This window comes from Stereum hirsutum (genome assembly GCF_000264905.1).
Source record: "Stereum hirsutum FP-91666 SS1 unplaced genomic scaffold STEHIscaffold_9, whole genome shotgun sequence".
NCBI lineage: Eukaryota > Fungi > Basidiomycota > Agaricomycetes > Russulales > Stereaceae > Stereum > Stereum hirsutum.
This window is the reverse complement of record NW_006763139.1, coordinates 1,300,808-1,319,575: the sequence shown is the minus strand read 5'-3', so window position 1 is coordinate 1,319,575 and position 18,768 is coordinate 1,300,808. Positions and strand designations below refer to the sequence as shown.

General features: G+C 51.0%; 6 protein-coding genes and 1 non-coding gene across 7 annotated transcripts; 2 read left to right on the top strand and 5 right to left on the bottom strand.

Moving 5' to 3' along the window:
- The first annotated feature begins 74 nt into the window (after nt 1–74).
- On the top strand, nt 75–1,743 carry STEHIDRAFT_81004 (calcium/calmodulin-dependent protein phosphatase). Its single transcript, XM_007305233.1, has 8 exons — nt 75–159; nt 232–270; nt 322–373; nt 503–601; nt 717–802; nt 917–1,011; nt 1,105–1,209; nt 1,313–1,743. Exons 1-8 carry the CDS (start codon nt 147–149, stop codon nt 1,349–1,351), a joined length of 528 nt encoding a protein of 175 aa, XP_007305295.1. The 5' UTR covers nt 75–146; the 3' UTR covers nt 1,352–1,743.
- Nucleotides 1,744–1,858: 115 nt separating this feature from the next.
- Nucleotides 1,859–1,960, bottom strand: STEHIDRAFT_t171. Its single transcript has one exon. It is a non-coding gene; the product is annotated as a tRNA-Asn (tRNA).
- A 430-nt stretch (nt 1,961–2,390) lies between these two features.
- STEHIDRAFT_158196 (uncharacterized protein) lies at nt 2,391–3,751 on the bottom strand (the record flags this gene model as incomplete). Its single annotated transcript, XM_007305525.1, has 3 exons — nt 2,391–3,015; nt 3,075–3,285; nt 3,346–3,751. 3 exons carry the CDS (start codon nt 3,749–3,751, stop codon nt 2,391–2,393), a joined length of 1,242 nt encoding a protein of 413 aa, XP_007305587.1.
- Nucleotides 3,752–4,217: 466 nt separating this feature from the next.
- Nucleotides 4,218–6,001, bottom strand: STEHIDRAFT_147919 (uncharacterized protein). Its single transcript, XM_007305524.1, has 2 exons — nt 5,852–6,001; nt 4,218–5,772 (listed from the first exon to the last, which is right to left on the bottom strand). The coding sequence occupies exons 1-2, from the start codon at nt 5,933–5,935 to the stop codon at nt 5,119–5,121; spliced, it is 738 nt and encodes a 245-aa protein (XP_007305586.1). The 5' UTR covers nt 5,936–6,001; the 3' UTR covers nt 4,218–5,118.
- A 2,037-nt stretch (nt 6,002–8,038) lies between these two features.
- Nucleotides 8,039–8,865, bottom strand: STEHIDRAFT_59209 (uncharacterized protein; the record flags this gene model as incomplete). The annotated part of the gene is made up of 2 exons (XM_007305131.1): nt 8,039–8,266; nt 8,362–8,865. 2 exons carry the CDS (start codon nt 8,863–8,865, stop codon nt 8,039–8,041), a joined length of 732 nt encoding a protein of 243 aa, XP_007305193.1.
- Nucleotides 8,866–11,445: 2,580 nt separating this feature from the next.
- STEHIDRAFT_80999 (short chain oxidoreductase) lies at nt 11,446–13,872 on the bottom strand. Its single transcript, XM_007305232.1, has 11 exons — nt 13,697–13,872; nt 12,994–13,626; nt 12,721–12,766; nt 12,526–12,582; nt 12,298–12,447; nt 12,180–12,226; nt 12,087–12,108; nt 11,975–12,027; nt 11,784–11,880; nt 11,710–11,717; nt 11,446–11,627 (listed from the first exon to the last, which is right to left on the bottom strand). Exons 2-11 carry the CDS (start codon nt 13,252–13,254, stop codon nt 11,595–11,597), a joined length of 774 nt encoding a protein of 257 aa, XP_007305294.1. The 5' UTR covers nt 13,255–13,626; nt 13,697–13,872; the 3' UTR covers nt 11,446–11,594.
- A 1,635-nt stretch (nt 13,873–15,507) lies between these two features.
- Nucleotides 15,508–18,315, top strand: STEHIDRAFT_140162 (uncharacterized protein). The gene is made up of 5 exons (XM_007305523.1): nt 15,508–15,541; nt 15,595–15,748; nt 15,819–15,867; nt 16,100–16,777; nt 16,848–18,315. Exons 2-5 carry the CDS (start codon nt 15,708–15,710, stop codon nt 17,757–17,759), a joined length of 1,680 nt encoding a protein of 559 aa, XP_007305585.1. The 5' UTR covers nt 15,508–15,541; nt 15,595–15,707; the 3' UTR covers nt 17,760–18,315.
- Nucleotides 18,316–18,768: the final 453 nt, after the last annotated feature.

Genomic DNA, 18,768 nt, shown 5'->3' with positions numbered 1-18,768 from the left:
CTCGGAACTAATTCTCTCACGGGCCACTTTACCTCACGCGTTCCCCTTCGCCGCGCCCCCCTCCATCTTCCCGCTTTGACCACATCCTCACGGAGTCGTATTTTCCCAATAAGTCAACGCTCTGAACACCAGCATCAGCATCAAACATGGGCCAATCACGTCCGTATCTCGCTCTTGTTCCTTATTGCTTGCAGTAGAGCTGTTCGATTGACTTGGCTGGGCGGACGTCAGCATCTCAATTCATGGAGGATATGGAGAAGCGGTCGAATTGTGCGTCGAAATATCTTTAGTGTCCTTCAGCTCATGCTAATATCTTTTTAGTTAATGCCAGCGAACTGGAGCGACTGAAGAAGCGGTTCATGAAGCTGGACAGGTACGCTGAAGCGCCGTAGCGTCTCGCCACCCAACCTATCTCCCTACGATGATATCCTGGTCTCTGCGAACATATCACTTACGGTTTCTTCTGGTGTTTCAATTCCTGCGCTACATTTACTGGCTACAGTGACGGCTCTGGCTCAATAGATCGTGACGAGTTCTTGCAGATCCCGCAGATCGCTAACAACCCATTAGCGTCGCGCATGATCGCCATCTTCGATGAAGAGTCCGTTGTTCCCTTTTCACTTTGATCCTCATGAACACGGCTGATTATTTCCATTGCATTTTCCTGGTGACGCTCGAACGTGATGGCGCATCCGGCGGTTGGATTGCGGCTCTAGTGGTGGTGGAACTGTCGATTTCCAGGAGTTCGTGGGTGGGCTGAGTGCATTTAGTAGCCGAGGAGGGCGGGAAGAGAAGCTCCGATGTGCGTTATCCTGTTTACCTCTCCCCCATTCTCTTTTGACCCTCGGACTTCGTGGTTGTGGCACCTGGGGTCCTCGTGTGTTATATTGTGAAATTGACCCAATACTTGTCGTAGTCGCATTCAAAGTGTACGACATGGACCGGGATAACTATATCTCGAACGGAGAGCTGTTCTTGGTGTTGAAGATGATGGTGGGGAATAACCTGAAGGTACAATCATTATTCATGGCAAACGTCACTTGATTGATCTCACGATTCTGATTTCCTATTGGGATATCTTTCGCAATCTTCTTGTACACATAGGACTCACAACTGCAAGAGATTGTGGACAAGACGATCATGGAGGCGGATAAGGATGGTGACGGCAAGCTTTCCTTCGAAGAGTTCACGAACATGGTGAACAATACCGTGCGTATCGTACTTTTACCCTATCCTATCCCCTGCTTTGCCCAACACATTTTCGGCTCACTCGTAACATCCTTGGCTGACGCTTTCATCTTTGTGCTGACAGGATATCGTCAAGCAAATGACACTCGAGGACCTCTTTTAGTGCACTCGGACAATCCGGATCTTTCTCTTTTACCTTGCCCTCAGTTTCGTCGCACTCTCACATCACACCTTGGTCTTCCTTCATACCCAGGGCTCATACTGCAGCCTTGCACGTCCTCCAACGATGCCTAACTTCCTTGCCACGCATCACTCACCCGGTTCTCGCCCATCACTGTTCACCCAACCCCGTCCATCGTCCTGGGCTCCATCTACCTCTCCCCCTGCCAGCACGCGTACCGCATCCGATATCCATCCGTCTCCTCAGTTCTCTGCTCCAGTCGTTGAAGCTATGGGTTGTTGTTTCAGTCTTTTGTTATCCTCTTTCTCCACTTTTGAATAAGCTATGTTCATAATCCACCAGGCCAGTCACAGTCACCATGAAGCGAAACAATTGTATCACGTACAGCCAAGGCGGGGAGTCCGTCAATATATACATAATGATGCTAGAAACGTCGTCCGGAAGGAGAATACAAGGAGCGAGACCAAAAACTTGCCTGTGGCTGGATATCTGCCCCAGTGAGGTTTGAACTCACGACCTTCCGATGCATTGTAAGCTATCAGAGACTCTCAGATAACAGTCGGACGCTGTGACCAACTCAGCCATGGGGCAACTGAAGGTAATTTGGCACATCCACCGAAAATAATCGGATGCTGTGAAGCCCCGACGTAGAGTTACTCTCGAGCCACTGACCTCCGGCACCCACTCCTGACCCCCATGGATTCACCCGACAAAGGCACACTAGTTTGGTCAGAAGATGTGGAAGGGTCGTCGAAGAATCAATTACGACAGAGCAAGAGGTAGTACAGCGCTGCGTCATAGGATGTGTAGACAGTGATTGGGTGGGTTAGGGGGCACGTAGACGATCCTTCGAAATCGTTGTTTACTCTGGAATCTTCGTCGTAAAATTGGACGCGGTGTGGAAAGAGGTATATTGAGTAATAGATATCAGGCAGAAAGCTGTCAGGTTCGGTGGGGCTAGTAGAAAAATGAGTACCACCAACAAAGCGTAGAGTAATATATACGCACGACGATGCAGGTCTCAAGAAGCTCTGTCGAACCCCCAAAAGAGCGTCTGGACGCCAAAGCGAGAACAAGCCGGTTGGCGTCCGCTCGCGGGAGGTTGCACGACAAAATCTTCGGTCTCGTTGATGACAATCTCGAAAGGGAGTACTTTGCCCTGATCTTGTGGAAAGAATTCTTTGTTCCGGGCGCACAATGCGCTGAAACGAGCGTCCACACTTCGCCGTATGTCGTCGAGGGAGCCGTCCGCGACGGCTCGATAAACAATGGCGAAGACGTCGTTGCCATCCTTCGAGGGCGGGTTATACTGGAAGACTGCCCACTGCTGGCGAGCTTCTTCGGCTGACATGCTCCGAGGGAGAGAGTCGAGGAAAGAGGAAAGGACGATGATACGTGTGAGATAGAGAGCGTAGAAGCAACATTGAGCTGCTGTTTGGATGGCTTGTGGGGTTGCATCGAAATGGGCCATGTCGGCTGCACGACTGAGTTGTTGGGTTACGAGAACGAGGTCTTGAGATAGATGAAACTCTCTTGATTCCTCGGCAATTTTGTTGGGAGAGAACGCGAAGTAAAACCCCCAGTTCTGTGCAAGACTCTTTAGAAGACTTGGTGTCTGTGGTGATGGATGCCATTTTCTGATCAGGCTGGCGATTCAGAGAGATAAGTTTCACTTGCCAAGGATGAGAGGGAGAAAGATGCTTACTGCACTTCTTCAAATGTCATAGTCTTGATACGGTGCGTCAAAGGCTGGGAGGGACGCCCAACGGAAACGAGACCGAAAGGACACGCAGTACGCCATGCGTCACAGTCGATTTGGTAGGAGGGGAGCCCACCATTACGGATCGTTTGAAAGAAGGGCCCCAAGTCGAGCAGGGCACCATCAATCCCAGCATTTAATTCGTTGAAAAATAAGCCTAAAATGAACCCTTGATATATGAGAGCGCTCGTGTATGGCAGGAAAAAGTGTGACCTACGATGGTGACAGAGGTCGTAAAAGTTGTGGGTTCGGTGAGCGCGATTTATGATGGCGTACAGGTCCTCGTGTCTCCCAACAACGAGTTCGCGGAGTTGATCCATATCGACAGCCATGAGTCCCAAAGCACCAAAAAGGTTAGCCCATGTGTCCCATTGAAAGGCAATTTCGTCTCCGTCCCAAACTCGATTGAAGATGTCTTGGTAGTGCTCTCTGAGCTGAGTTTTGCGTTTTGCCCCCAAAGTTTCCCAAGAACAATCGAAAAACGAGCGAATGAATGTTTTGTGTGAGTGTGGATTAGCAAAACGAGCACAACGAGGTGTTTTCGAGAGTAGTTCCTCGCGAGAGTCGAGTTCTGATGCAGGGTCGGAGTCTGAGTTTGAAGAGCGACGTCGCTTCAACGTCATAGTCTAGTGTGCAGCGTTTAGCTAAGCAAAGCAGAGGAGAATGCGAGTAAGTATGACGGTGAACGATGTGAAAGGGTCATTGACAAGAAACTAGTTCGTCTTAGAGAGACCACGTGGTGTTCTTTTGTTCTCCCGTTACGGTAACTACGGGCCTTGCCGGGCTCATCTCGCGGGTTCTCACGGCCTTCCTAGTGCCACACATGGCAAGAATGAGGTGGCGAGAGACGCCGGACTCGCAGGGTTCCCTCGCTATTTTCAAACTCCCGTGTATTAGAAACCTCAGTTTTGAAAGGCCTGCGGTGATACCAAAATCAGTAGCGTGACTTCTGAAGTTTTTCGAAGCCTACAGCGGATCGGCAAAAAGCGAAGGGTAAGCATTGCCTGGGAGATATCTCGTCTTCGGAAGGCTCGTCGACAAAACAGCACTAGCTCGAAAGCACAACAGACAGAGTCATTGTGGTTACGTGAAACATATAGCTCATACAGAAGGAACTCGAAGCGTGAACCAAAGTCCAACAGATACAAAAACTGTCTTTGCAAACAGGAAGCAGTCGAAGAGTACCCGCTGTCTATAGTCAGAAGCGTAAGTACTGGTCACTGCTCCTGGTGAATTACCAGTACAGCATGCGCGGCACTAGATACGCGGTCAAGAACGGGAGTGCAAGGAGCAGAACAACATACATAAAGATGGATAACTGAGAATTACGCGTGAATGTAGAAGGAAGAGTGGGGAGAGGTCGTAACCGGAAAGAGCCAAAAGGCAATCCATGAGCGAGAGATAGATACTGGGAGATCTACGACGAGACCGTGGAGATCGTATGGGAGTATGAGATAAAGGAATCGTACAATACACAAGACAGATAGTAGACGAAACGTAGGAAATTCGGTCTAAGAGATGAAACACTCTACAGGGGCTATACTGCAACAGTGTAAGGAAGATTGGGCTCGGAAATATTGCAAGATGATACCGAATGTACAGTATGTATGGTGCTGGCTGAGCGCTGAACATCGAAGTCTTTGATGACTTGTGTATGGTCAAAGCGCGCGACAGATGCGGCATGAGCGGGGAGTGGGGAGTGGGGCGTGCGAATCCGGAACTGGACAGAATGCGGGGTAAGAGGCACCAGTACCGGGCCGGTCAATACCGGACGCGGATGTACAGGTCCGTACGTCACCCTGATCGACTCCTGAACGGAACAGCGATGGTCGTGAAACAGCAGTGCGCTGTCCTATTTACACCGAGACAAAAAGCAGACGAGGACGGAGAGGGGATGAGATGGGTATGCATGCATGAAGAATGGTGTCCTGCCGACAATACGAAAAAGAGGCACAGCTAAGCTCAGGCTCTAGGGCGATGCAGCCTTCATTTAGTCGTTGTACATGCCCATGCCGGGACCTGCAGGCGAAACGAGCATCGGTCTCGAGTCAACGTCCATTGACATGCCGTGAACGGATATGGAAGACTGGGTTTGGACAGGGGGTTTGGGCATGAAAGGAGAATTGTGGCCAGGTCGTGCGGCTTGCGCAAAGAAAGACGGTGCGGCGTGCTGATGCTGATGCTGTACAGTGGCGAGATAGAATGGGTCGGTTGTGGTGAAGAGTGATGATGACTGAGAGTGGGATGAGGGTTCGTAAGGCGACGATGGTGAGGTGAATGTTGCTGACGTGCGGTGCTGCGGTCGATGGGGCGGTGCGGGCGCCATGTACTGAGAGAACGTTCGGGAGGCCGACTGAGGTGATGTGGGGGAGGACAGCAGTAGATTTTCCACCATCCGCTCATCGTCCATCTCCATATCCTCCTCCCGGAATTCCATAGCACTATCCGACTCCGAGCGTCGGCTCGCAACGCTAGAACTCCGACGTCGCTTGTCATCCGAGTCCCAAAAGAAGCCCGTCGAGGGCGTACGAGCAGCCGGAGTGGTACATGGTTGGGCGACGCTGTTCTTGCGCGTGCGAGGGATATTCTGAGCACTTGAAGACTGTGCTGGCATTTGCCAAAGCAATGTCTGTGCAAGCTGAGCCTGGTGAGGGAGAAAGGAGTGTGGGGCCAAAGGAGTAGATCAGGCACTGCCTACATATCGAAAATGCGGAGAAACATACCTGAAGAGCAGCTAAGTCTCTTGCCTCTTGACCGACGTGCGCTGCATTGAAGGACGAGACGAGATCGTCGACGGAAAAACTCATGTTATTGTTGTGGAAAGTACGGGCGGGGTGCGGGGAAAGAGGAGTGGCTCAGGTGGGGGTGCGAGCGGAGGCAGGCAGCTAAATGGCGGAAGAGAAGAAGAAGCAAAGGCCGGGGATATAACGTGCTGATGTAATCGAAGATCTTTTCTCCGGTCCGGCCTTCATCAGCTTTCCCGGCCATCCCCGACCATACCGGTTTGCGCCGTGGGCCACTTTGCGAAATCCTTCACCCTTTTCCACCATCCTCGCGCGATGTCTTCCCGTTTTCCTCCTCAAGATGCATATTGAAATATTCAAAACACATGGGCCAGGTTCATAGAGGTAGCCTCATCGTTACTGCATCTTTTCTGCTCAAGAAATGCTTCGGGTTTCGATTGAGCTGGGTGAAGGACTCGCCGGGCGAGATTCATCTCGAACTTCACAAAACTTCACTGGCTGCCCTGGTTGCATGGCTTGTATCTAACGGCATAACTACACCCCTAGTAAGGCTTGCAGTACCTGTAGTTCGCGTCAAAATTGTCCGCCTAACCCTATGGCGGAGATCCTTATACCCTGTGCATGCAGTATTGTAGCCCTTTACCCAGTTCGGACCGTAACGCGATCCCGGTGAAACGCTCTGTTCCAATCTCGTCGTCCACGACATCCCACCATCACAGGTACTCTTCTGCATCTGCACTATTCTTGCCTCAAATCGTCCACACGACGTCTGTCCCCACAGTTTACTCGTCGTCAACTCTATATCGAAGCTCTTCATTACTCACGGCTCACTCGCAGCAGGATAACGGAACGCTTCTGCTCTGTTCGTTCTGTCCAGAATTGGACTAGGCTCGTCCAGTCTCTGTACTCGTGCTCTCACATTCCATGTTTCGAGACTGGACTAGCCTTTTGTGCTCATCGTATACCTGTATTCGTCAACGCATATACCTGAACTCAGAGGTCTGCTTGCCTAACGGACTTTCATGGTATCCACGCAGACTATGGAATGTGGGCCCGGTGACAGACAAAGGGTAAGTTCCGCACAAGTGGTCTGTCAGGCCTTGACGGTGTGATGGGTATAAGTGCAGTAGGAAACAGCTGCAACAGTTGCTCTCCATTTGTCTCAACTACGCAGCATGGGGTCAATCGGAGTGGCAGCATGACGAACTTGTGACTTACCACCTACTGTGCATATATTCTACAGCTACTGCATCCCCCATGCTTGTCTATTAGCACTTTCATGTGTATGTCCATGAGAAAAGCAGCAGCAGTTCGAGCTCACGAACCGCGAATATGGTAGGGGTTTCCCCTCCTCCATCCGACGCTCTGTTCGGGCCTGACCGCGTGATATCGCCAGGCGTCGTCGTGACTCTTCTTTGCGAGCTTCGTGGCGTCCGGTCCTTCGTTGTTCACGATGAAGTCGACGGCGTACAACCTCGTACAACATAGCCGTATGGTCAATGCTTCGGTGTTTCCCATCCCTTGAGCGCCTACAGAACTGGATTCTCGCGTGGTCCTAGGGTAACCAGGGGCCTACAATGTTCACGCCTCGTCTTTCTTCATCTGACCTAGTCGTCTCTCATCTGCTCGAACGACTGCATGGATCATTGCCTACCAGTCGACTTCGAATGGTATGTTCACACCTGAGAGGTGCAGTGCACTATTCGACCACTCGACCACGCTGCTGCTATGCAGGACCGTCCGTGGTCCGAAGAAAGTAGCTCTGACTATCGTTCTGCACTATGGTACAAGGTAATATGGCCAGGTATCTGTCTACCTCGTCTCTTTGTCCATAAAGGATACTGATCTTTACGGTTCATCTAAACCTCGTGCTTTTAATTGAACTATGTGGCACAATAACGTCCTTTAAGTGGAGTAACGTCGGTAAGCCATTCTCATTTTTTGCAGCTCGTAGGGTACATTCTCAATTCCAGCAGAAGCTGAACGCCTTTGTCTAACTCGATTCGTCACCTTCCACGCCCCTCTGCCCACGTTGGCAGCATCGATGTATTGCATGCGCCTATAACAATAAGTCATTGTTTCAGTATAGGCAACAGCAACGAGAATGGGGCTCAGGTAGACAATAAACGCGACAATATTTACCTGCGATCGCGGCGAAGAACTTTGTCAACATTCGGAGTCATGGTCCTCCCCACCCCTTTTGAGCAGCCAATCCGCAATCTTCTCAAGGCCGTAGAAGTCATTCTCTACCTCCGCGGTTTCTGCATCATTCGACCACTCGAACGTACCGCCTTTGCCGACGATGCGCTCGCCTTGTCGACAACAAGAATCAAAGTCAATGATGATCGGCGCAGAGGTCGAATCTAAGAGTATATTGGCGGGGTTGATGTCTCCCTGTAGATGTTCAAGCCTCGTTAGATTCTGATCATTGTGTTCGTCCGAAAAAAAAAAGAAAAGAAAAAAGGAGAAGAAGTAAACGTGATACCCACATGGACGAGTCCGAGGGCGTGAAGATGCTCCAAACCGCTTTTCACCCCATCAAGGATTTTCCTATGATCGATGACATCTCCATCTCTCAGAGCCTCATATAGGTTCTTTCCGTATTGCTTGAAGCACAGGCCCGTGATCATCCCATTCTTTTGGACATAACCACGATACTCGCAGACATGACGATGTGGATGTTTTGCGAGGATCTCACAGACCTGAGCCTCTTGAAGCAACAGATCTGCAAGCGCGCTGCTCTGAGACGACGTCTCTGGATCATATTCTATAAGGTTATAAGTCTTGATGAAGCTGTCTTCTGGTACCGGAAGTGGCGTGGGCGTAAGTGCGATGCCGGCAGAGATCGGAACCCGGTAGTAGGATTGGGGTATTTTGACAGCATGCGGTATAAGGACGGACGTGTCTTCGGGGAGGCGGCGGGATGGATATCTGTAGTGCCAGTGATCTTCGCCATCAGTCCAAACAAGAGACCAAAACGCAAAATTCTCCATGTCCACATCCCAGGCTTGCTGCTTATGGGTGAGACGAAGGTGTTGGGTGCCTAAGGGGCCTTCGTTGTCTCCGGACGTCATTTCTGATCTGTTGACGGTTTCTGAAAGCAGTGTCATAAAAACAAAAGATAGATATACCTGCTGTCGAAAATACACTCTAGTATTAGTACTCACCTCTAGCGTAGGTGTCCAAACTTCCTCAGAGTCAGAGATGCACGTCGAGGTTGTGGAACCGTGGGACAGAGCGCCTGGATTTTGTAGTCCGCTCCCAAATCACCAGCGCTTGATTAGATCAGAGAGTTTTCGCCACCCAGAATCTGGGAAAGCCCTATCAGACTTGCCAGAGGCAAGACGCCAGTCTGCAGCGACTTTAACACGGTGATCGGACCAATCCCCGAGTCCCGTTGGGCTTTAGCGAGTTCAAAAAATTCTTCGCGGATACGCTCTATTGTCGCCTTGTGCCTCCTTGTGCACGCATTCCGCGTTCTGGAGAATCTGAGCGTTTTCGGCAGATTCCGGGTGGCGCAAAATCTCTAAGTATTAGCGCTTTGCTGGACACTCGCCCTGTAAGTATCCACTACTACACCGCTCTAGTCGTACATTCAGTCACTGTCTCTACTCGAGTCTTCTTTTTCTCTTGGCTTTTGCAAGGCCTTTGAGACATTCGCCCCCGTGTCAATGACTTCAAAGTCCTTGGGGAGTGACGCGGCTGCTGCCTGCGTCCCTTTTGTACCAGTTGACTAGTCCGAAGCGGACGGTGTTGGCATTGTGATTCTTCGTTCCTTGTGCTGGTATTTATATTGACCCTCACTAATATATCTACCTCAAGAATCACTGATCAGTGCGGTTCATCGGCTTAACTTAACCATTTGAGCATGAGACAGAATCTATGTGCTCGAAGCCAGTATCTTCGACTGCTAATACTTGATAGTATATCGATCGTTTGACGGGCCCCACTGCTCCTTTAGTCATAAATCTGACTCTGATGTGAACCATCAGATAAGATACTTCTTTAAAATTTCCTTCTTCTGCGTCTGATACGCTTTGAAGTATCCCTCAAACGGCCACGCCGCCACCCAAATACCTCAGGCTCGCATACACGGCACCGAGCCATAATCTAACAGTGCCGATAAACAATAAAGTCATGGGCGCAGTCAGAACTTCTTATCATCGCTTGGCATACAACAGTTACGGATTTTTTTGTTGCAAGTGCATTCAGATCCACCACTGAGCGCTTCAAACCAACCAATGGCAATGTCTAAGATCGACGCTCTACAAAAGCTCTAACTACCATGCACGTATGTTTTCAAGTCATACAGGCATCATACTCTGATATTTTATTGTCGCCCACGAAGAATTACATGGTTATGCTCGATTGCAACTTCGATTGTATGTGTTCAAAACCTTTATTGGCGGGTCTTTACACGTCAGCGCCCATCTTTCCTCGCGATCCCGGAAATTGTCCTGAAGCTAGGAGAGGTGTCCTAGGGATTTACGGCACGCAAGGATTAACTCCTTTCAACCTGAACGAGGAAGGGTGGCGCAGCATAGTAGAAGCCTCTACGTAATCTCGCGTCTCAATAAAATTTAGCAGGATTAGAGGCTCCAAAAAAGTATATAAGGACTCCGGGGATCAGCTGCAGTGTACTCAACCCCGCCTTCCTCGAAACACAGGTAAGCGAGACTTCCAACCTTCCCGCTGTGTTTTATGCTCAGTTCTTCTATGTCAGACCATGGCCTTATCTTCAAACCCCTCCCAGCCCTCCACTGCTCCATGCGCGTGTCATGGTGCGATACAGTCCCAGCCGGTCGACCAGTGCACCTGGGCGACTGGTTACAGGAAGGACGGCACTCCATATAGACACAGGGTGTCAGACTGCGGCAGTGTAGCGTGCCGTTGGTCCGATAGTTATCAACCACCGCCCCGCCGCTGAACCCCAACAAAGGCAGTCAAAGAAGATGGGGAATTACGAGGTATGCATGAGCACTGAGCTGTTACGACCAGCTAAATCGGAGACTTACCATTACGCGATAGGGCCGCCGTTTCGTTGATTGAATAGTTCGAGCTTTCCCAATATGCCAAGCCACTACCCACTATGTACGATGTAGTAGTGATTATGCAAACCATTTCGGATACAGCGTGCCATAGCCGTTGTATCCATGTTCAGTCTGATCTGACTCTCGCAAACAATTCGTCGGCTCCGTTAATGGTGTGATTCTGCACCTCAGTTGAAGGCTGATCAGGAAGAAAGAGAAATGTGGCTCTTGACGCTGTGTGCCATAGCAATCGTGCATAACCCGACGAGCGCAAGATTATTTACTAAGACTTGCGAAGCACCACTGCCAGCTGTCCAAGCTCAGACAGGCTATATATGGTAAAACAGGTAACTCGGGACAGACACGGCCCGGGCTTTCAAGGCTGTGTTACGCCAAAAGCCACAGTGCGAATGTGTTGCCAGTTATATATTGTACGCTGCTGGTGCAGCACACTCTCAGTGTTCTTCATCGCCATATACTGATTATAAGACCAAGACAGTGTTGATATCGAGATGTCATACACCCAGTAATTCGAAAATTCGCGATATACGAGTGCATAGTATCATGGGTATCATTCGGCTCTACTAGACAGAAAGCAACTGCACGGAAATGTACAGGGATGAGACAAAAGCAAAGACATATCAGGCATCGAGCATCAAACATCATGCATCATGGCTGAGAGAAGCACCACGTTAATCAAAGTGTCGTCCTCCATCAATGGTGAGCTAGAGTGAGAAATCCAGTTTAGAAAATCAGAGATCCGTTGTGCCTAGTAAGGTCAGATAAAAGGCAGTAGAAGATACGCACAGTTTGGCCTAAGAATAGCACAGTAATAAGCGCACAAGCACAGGCATGCCGGTTGAACAAAAAGATAGACTCACCAGTCATATAATCCGAGTTCTTCGACGCGAGGAAAGACACGACGGAAGCTACGTCCTCTGGTTCTCCGATCCTCTTGAGTGCTGCGTTGTTACTTTCCTGTGTATCCGTATCCGATTTATTTAGAATGATCATTGGCATGAGACTCATCTTTACAAGGTACGAGAAGAGCGGAAAATAGAGGGATACGGACCGCTTTCAGGAAAGCTTGTGCGTCTGGCGTTCGTTCTTCCGCGGCCGCTCGGACTGTATGATATACAAAAAGTTGAGCACAGGAAACTCAGTTCGGCAGCGCCAATGCTCACTCATGTCTGTCATGATCACACCCTGTAGAATGAAGAATGTTCTCAGCTATGATCACGATTACACTTCTCGGAAGAGAAGAGACGAAAACTCACAGGTGCGTAGGCGTTTACTTGGATCCCATGCGGTCCAAGCTCTCCCGCTGTATGCCGGCGTTCAAACATTCAAAGCTCAGATATAGGAGTGAGAGATAGAGAATTAGTATGCACGCACCGACAGCTTGCGTGAATCCTCTGACGGCGAATTTAGTTGCGCTGTAAGTACTCGCGCCAGAACGACCGCGTTTGCCTGCTCTTGACGAAGCGCCGATGATCTTCCCGCCTCGGCCTTGCTTGATCATCTGTTTCGCAGCATATTGATAGCCTGCGCCGAGTAGAATTGACGGAAAAAATGTCAGTCATTCACGACGGAGATGATAGGGAAGACGAAGGGTGAACGCACAGAGGAAGATACCACGGAAATTGACCGCAAAGATTTTGTCCACATCATCGACGGAGACTATAACACCAAGATCACAGCGCGTCCGATCACGAACACCAAAAGGTCACAGAAGGGCAAGAAAGACCGATCAGTGAACATGTCTTTCACAGAACAGAAAAAAAATGCGGGACGGGGAACGGGTAGATGGTGACGTACTGTCCAAAAAAGAGTTCATCATCAGTATGCCGGCATTGGCCACCATCTGCACGGGAGGCCAGAAGTGAGAGAATGTGGGTCAGCGGCACCGAAATAGACAGGGCAGAAATAGACAGGGGGCGCCAGAAGCCAGAAAGGTTATCTAGAAGCAAGATAGCCTAAGCCTCGAGGTGAGGCATAAAGCATATGTGCAACTCTGCGGTGTTTCCGGAGGGTTTGCGAATAGCAACAGAAGAACGACCGTGGACGAGACTCGAGGGAGACCTAGCTTACCACGTCCAATCCACCCAACTTCTCCACTGTCTCTTCAACCGTTCTCTTCACGTCGTCCTCTACGGTCACGTCACCGGTCAAAACGAGACATCTCTGGTCAGGGTGTTGTTTGAGGATTTCGGCCTGCAAAGCAAGGAGAAGGTCATGTTTGCAAGGAATGTCATTGACGGCGATGTCGAGGCCATCGGCGGCGAGACGGAGAGCTATGGATTTTCCGATGCCTTGAGCAGCACCAGTGATGAGGGCGACGCGGGTTTGCATAGTTCGAGGATGGAAGGCAAGAGGAAGTGGAGGAATGTTGCACAAAGAGAGGTGCACTTGATAGCTCAAAGACTGGGGGAGGAGCGAGACGAGAGATAGCTGGATTGAGTTGTTTCTGGAGGCCAGGGTTCGTCCGGGGGCTTTTATAGACAGGCAGAAAGTAAAAGAAGCGAATTCAGGCGCTCACTCGGAACGTTGCTGTGCCCGTCGTCGCTCGAAACCGTCCGCTGTTTCTCGCACCACTCGGGATACAGGATCCACAACTTATCGAAAAAGGGGATATGTTGCATTCGAAGCGTAAGGGTTTCGAAGTTGAACGATCATCGTCCTCGAGAAGTTTCCTGGCTTTACGTTGAACGTCAAAGCTGTCGACTTCTTCGCCCCATACAGTAGTCGTCAGCGCGAGGTGCACCAATTGGTGGTCGGTGTTAAGAAAACTCACCTAATGGACGCAACTTCGGGTACAGTACGTGAACATAGGAGTGCAATTTGTTGCGAGGGTACAGTGGTGGTGAGAACATTACTCGTCTTGGACCCTTTCGTAAACACTAGGCTTTGGCCTTTTGATGGCCGGTATAGATCGTCGACGCGTACCATTACAGGAAGAAGGAAGTTACGGTAGCATTGGACCTGGACAAGACGACAAATGAGACAACTTTGGTTCCCTGATCCCAATGCGCAGTGGTGGCAGTGAGCATCACTTTCCTATTCAACCAGAGCCATTAGAGTGATCAAGAACCAGAGAAGCATGTCAGGTAAGAAGCCAGTTTGTCCTCCACACGCTCTGCGATCGTAGAATGCGGTAAACTTCAGGTTCGGTAAAGTTGGCCCAAGTCGAAGACGTCCCAGCGGATTAAAGGAGCGAATAAGGCCGATACTACATTGCAGTTTGTATCCACAAAATCAAATTGGAGCCAAAGGATGAATACATTGGTTCCTAGTCCGACGAAGCATCTGTACTCACAATCGGGGATTCTCTACGCATAGTCCATTATCATATCCGTCTTGCCTCGGTTTTGCAGAAGGACGCAGTCAAACGAGCTTGCGTGAAGTTTCTAGTTGTTGCGCATCCGAAGCCAAGGAAGAAGAAGAAGAATGTTTCTCGATAATTACATGATGTTCGGGGTAAAGCACTCCGACGGCCTCTCTCAAATTTGACGCCACAATCCATGGGAGGGGCCACGATACCCACACTCCTCCGAAGACCCATTTCTAATTTTTTTTACCTTGCACTTTTCTGCACGTTGATCATAAGTGGCCCTGTGCCGTGAAGTGTTACTCACAAGTGATATACGTTGAGCGTATGTACCCATCAAGCACGACTGCGTATCCTAGGTGTAAAACGTCCAGTAACGTTGGATATCTCTTGCGTTGAAGCAGAAGGGTCTCTCGAAGGTGCTTCGCAAGATGACCAAAACCAGGTATACAAGGAAGCTGATCAGAGTTCTAGTCTTGAAGAAGTGTCTTGGCTTTGCGTTGAGCGCCGAAGTTTTCGACTTGGGTCCCATAAGTATAGCAGTAGTCAAAGCAAAGCTGGCCAGTCGCGCTGCTTGAGCAGACTCACCTCGTGGAGCATACACGGACAACCTGTCGCGAGGATTCACTTCTATCACAAGCAAATGATTAGCCTCCGGCCGTTTGATGGCTGGTATATGGCTGGATGTCAAACCTGCTTGTTCTCTCTATCTTTCATTGGCTTTTCCATGTTCAACTCTATTCTCTGCTTAAGCTCAAGCTCCGACTGCTTTTTGGCACACTACAGTCAATTACCCCGTGGTGGGCCAGTACCCCGTAATGGGTCACCTACTGTTTACGGTGAGGGCTGGCATCGAAAGGCCAAAAATGCTATGATATCATGCTCCAAAGCTTCGAATGGGAGCACAACTCCACCATATGAGGTGTCGAGCGCCCGCATTTGGAAGGTGACCCATTACGGGGTACTGGCCCACCACGGGGTAATTGACTGTAGCGTATTTCTTCCATGTTGCTCTCGTTTCGTTGGTACCTCAGGCCTCAGTTTTCCATACATCCTTCAAGCAACGGTGCATGCCTGTGCTCATATCAACCATACGTCCTGCAACCGTGGAACATTTGGGGGAGAGCATAAGATGGATATGGGCCGAATATGACCGGAATGTGGCAAATGAGGAGCAGATCGTGCGGAAAGGAAGCATTGGTTACGTCAAGGCAAAGCGCGTTCCTAGGTTCGCTTGCTTACCCCGCCTTGCGCGCCAGTTCCTCACCGCCGTCGACGACGCCCAACACCCTCTCCTAGCTGTATAAAACGGTGAGCAGAGCGTCGTCCTCGTTATCACAAGCTAGCTGACGCGTTCAGTACAGCGTGCCCGGCATCCACTCCCGCCCACGTTTCTGCCTTGCGTCTTCTGCAAGCTTACGACCCCACGTCCACGCCCCCGATATCTACCTTTCCTCGCTCCAGCCTGCTCTTCACCATGTCGGCATCAGACGAGCTCCATCAGGTTGTCCTCAGATGGTGCGTCCATGCCGACCACAGCCTGCCCACGCCCGTTCTGCATGGTCTTCATACTGACTGCGTTATATAGGCCTTATTCAGATGCCCACCATGTTATTGTAACAGGCTCTTTCGACCAGGCGAGTTATCCACACCGCACCCCCTTCTTTCGCTCTTTGTATCCATCTCTGTACTCCTACCATGCCGTCCATCACGGCCGGCCTTGCTCTTCGTCTACCATCTTTCATCTCTCGATGGGCCCCTAAACCCGCCCCACCGCCTGAACCGGCTCCTTCTCCCTCTTCATCTTCCTCGCAACGTTCATCTGTATCACCACCGGCTGGTCCTAATCCTCTATTTATTACCTGGCAGTGGTCTTCCTCTGTCAATCTCACTCGTACCGCGAATGGCTTCGAAGCCCCTGTTCGCATCCCATGGCAAGATAAGATCACCTACAAATTCATCGTCGACGGCCACTGGGTTACTTCCGACCGCGAGCCAACAGAGACTGACCACGGAGGCTTCGTCAACAACGTCTACACTGCACCATCACGACCAGAACCGCCAGCGGTCGTCGAAGAACCACCAACAGTCGACGTCCCAGAACCGGAGCCTCAAGCGACTCCGACTGCGAAAGCGGCAGAGTCTGACGCCGCTGGTACGGGCACTGGTAAGGAGGTCGAGACACGACTCTCGTTCGTGGGACTGATCGGAGGTACAGTGTCTTCAATCGCAGGCCAGCTGCATGAGGCCATCGTCGCTCCAGCCGTCGCTTTCGCGAACCAAATTGACGAGGCGTACGATGCGCCCACGCCCGCCGTTGAGGCCGAGCCACGCAGCTTTATCCAGGAGGTTAAGGATGCGATCTCTCCGACCGTGTCGGCCGCTGAGCCTGTTGTAGAGAAGGCGAAGGAGACGGCAGCGCCGGTCGTTGCGGAGGTTGAGGAGACTGCCGCGCCGGTCGCGGAGAAGGTGCAGGAGAGTGTTGCGCAAGTTGCTCCTAGTGCTACGGAGGTAGAGAGCAGGGAGGCCGAGGTCGAGGATATCGAGGTTGGATTTTACGCTCACCTTTCTTTGCGAATTGTATGTTGATGATGAGCGCCTTTGTACGTTTTGATAGGTCGAGGCGAGCACCGCGCCCGCTGTGCCTATCCCCATTCTCCCCCTTGCTACTGCTTCTGTCCCTGAGCCAGAAATTATCCCCGGGAGCGCCATCACTTCCGCTCCACCTCCCGACGCAGAGGAGGGTCCATCCACACACACTGCCATCGCTCCAGAAGAGACCGAACCCACTAAAGAGGCCTCCGAAGCCGACGTCGCAGCCGTTCCCACAGCTGCTGCTGAACCTCCAGTCGTCCAAGTCCCAGCCATCCCAGCCGAATCGACCGCCACAGAAGTCGCGCCACCTGTTCTCGCAGCGCAGCCTGAAGGTGAGCCGAAGGACGTCGAGGTCAAGCCGGTGACGGAGGATGCCGTCGCCACCGCCGCAGCGGAGGTGCCCGTCGAGGCCGTCGAGGTGGTGGAAGGCGAGAAGAAGGTGGAGGCCCCGGAGGTGTTGGCTGCTCCGCCCGTCGTTGGTGAAGGTAAAGAAGTCGTTCCCGTGGCCGAGGTCTCCGGAAATGAAACGGTAGCTGAGACTACCACTGCACCCGAGACGGTAGCGCCATCGACACCTCCACCTCCAGCAGCAGAGTCGACCCCAGCCCCAGCTGCTCCAGTCAATGGTTCTGCGAACGGCACGTCTGCGCCTGTACCCGTACCCGTTACGCCCACCAAGAATGGCCGGTCGTCACCTGCGCCTGCTAGTGAAAGGAGTACTACCACCAGCTCTCCGGGCGGGACGACGAAGAAGAAGTGGCGCCAGAGCTTGGCGTTCCCCAGCGAGAGCAGCACTAAAAGTGGTGGTGACAGTCCTGAGCGGTTCCCGAGCGTGCGCGTGAAGCGTAAGAGCAGTGTCTTTGGCAAGATCAAGGGCCTCTTCGGGAACGAGAAGGAGAAGGGAGAGAAAGGGAGCTCGCCTTTGAAGAAGTGAGCGAGCTCGAATTTTACGAGGCGGTCCTCGTGTTCGTGAACTGCCGTGTTTTCGGTCCTTCCTTTGTCCTTGGTTGAAGCTTTTCTTCGTTCTCGCCCGGGTTCCGAACAACGCGACACAAGTATGCATACTCTTCTACTTCTTCGGTTCGGTGGTCTCTGTTGTTTTCCTCATATATTTTCTTTGTCTCCTTGTGGAATCATATCTTCTGCATCTCTCACTCCTCGCCTCTTCCCTCTATTTCCCGCGCTCTTATATTGCTTCCCCCCTCTCTATTTATGTTAGAGTTATCGATGTTCTGTGTTCTGTGTACCATCTGCATATTTTGTCTGTCTGTCTCTGTTTCTGTCTAGTCTAGCCCGTAGTCACTCGGATACCTCTCCCTCCCTCTCTCTATCTCTATCTCTCTCTTCCCTCTTTCTCCTGCACCGCACTCACACTCACACCCACATGCCTCCCACCCACCCATCATCCATAACATATCGTCACGAGCTACGAGTTCCTCTATGTCCCTTACGATCACCCTTTCATGTCTGTTGCAACGTCCTCATATCCCCATATCCATATCTTTGCCTCGCTTCCCCATACGACATGCAGTATTACTTATGCACGGACAATACAGTGCATGCGCATGTCATTATAGTCTTTCGAGCGCCTTCCTTTCAAGGGGCCCCGGTCGATTTGTTGTCTTGGCTTCCTCTTGTCTGCAGAACTTGGTCGTCTCTTCAAGCTCCAGCTTCGATGCTTTGGTGTTCGTGTTCTCCCCCAACTCCTTCACGTCCTTGGGCGCGTATACAAAATATGTCCTGGTCTTCCTCCTCATTTCTTCGACTACGTCTCTTCTTGGCTGGATACATGGCTTTTGATAATGGATACCGGATACTGAGTTTACATATCGTACATACGGTAACTTAACTGTATGTGACGGGGAGATCAGGGCCGCGTCTGTCTGCCCTAGAGCGAACCTTCTATCGATACATTCTGGTTTTCACTTCGCCCGTTCGTGTTT

Bases quoted from the DNA above. Each gene is read 5' to 3' on its own strand.
- STEHIDRAFT_80999 (XM_007305232.1), bottom strand. From the start codon at position 13,254: ATGCAAACCCGCGTCGCCCTCATCACTGGTGCTGCTCAAGGCATCGGA. The intron at 12,583-12,720 runs GTACGTCACCAT...TTGGTGTTATAG, and splicing joins GATGAACTCTTTTTTGGACA to TCTCCGTCGATGATGTGGAC. The intron at 11,881-11,974 runs GTCCGTATCCCT...ACGGATACACAG, and splicing joins CACAAGCTTTCCTGAAAGCG to GAAAGTAACAACGCAGCACT.
- STEHIDRAFT_140162 (XM_007305523.1), top strand. From the start codon at position 15,708: ATGTCGGCATCAGACGAGCTCCATCAGGTTGTCCTCAGATG. The intron at 15,749-15,818 runs GTGCGTCCATGC...TGCGTTATATAG, and splicing joins CATCAGGTTGTCCTCAGATG to GCCTTATTCAGATGCCCACC. The intron at 15,868-16,099 runs GCGAGTTATCCA...ATTACCTGGCAG, and splicing joins TAACAGGCTCTTTCGACCAG to TGGTCTTCCTCTGTCAATCT.
- STEHIDRAFT_81004 (XM_007305233.1), top strand. The intron at 271-321 runs GTGCGTCGAAAT...ATATCTTTTTAG, and splicing joins TATGGAGAAGCGGTCGAATT to TTAATGCCAGCGAACTGGAG. The intron at 374-502 runs GTACGCTGAAGC...TACTGGCTACAG, and splicing joins CGGTTCATGAAGCTGGACAG to TGACGGCTCTGGCTCAATAG.
- STEHIDRAFT_147919 (XM_007305524.1), bottom strand. From the start codon at position 5,935: ATGAGTTTTTCCGTCGACGATCTCGTCTCGTCCTTCAATGCAGCGCAC. The intron at 5,773-5,851 runs GTATGTTTCTCC...CTCCCTCACCAG, and splicing joins GAGACTTAGCTGCTCTTCAG to GCTCAGCTTGCACAGACATT.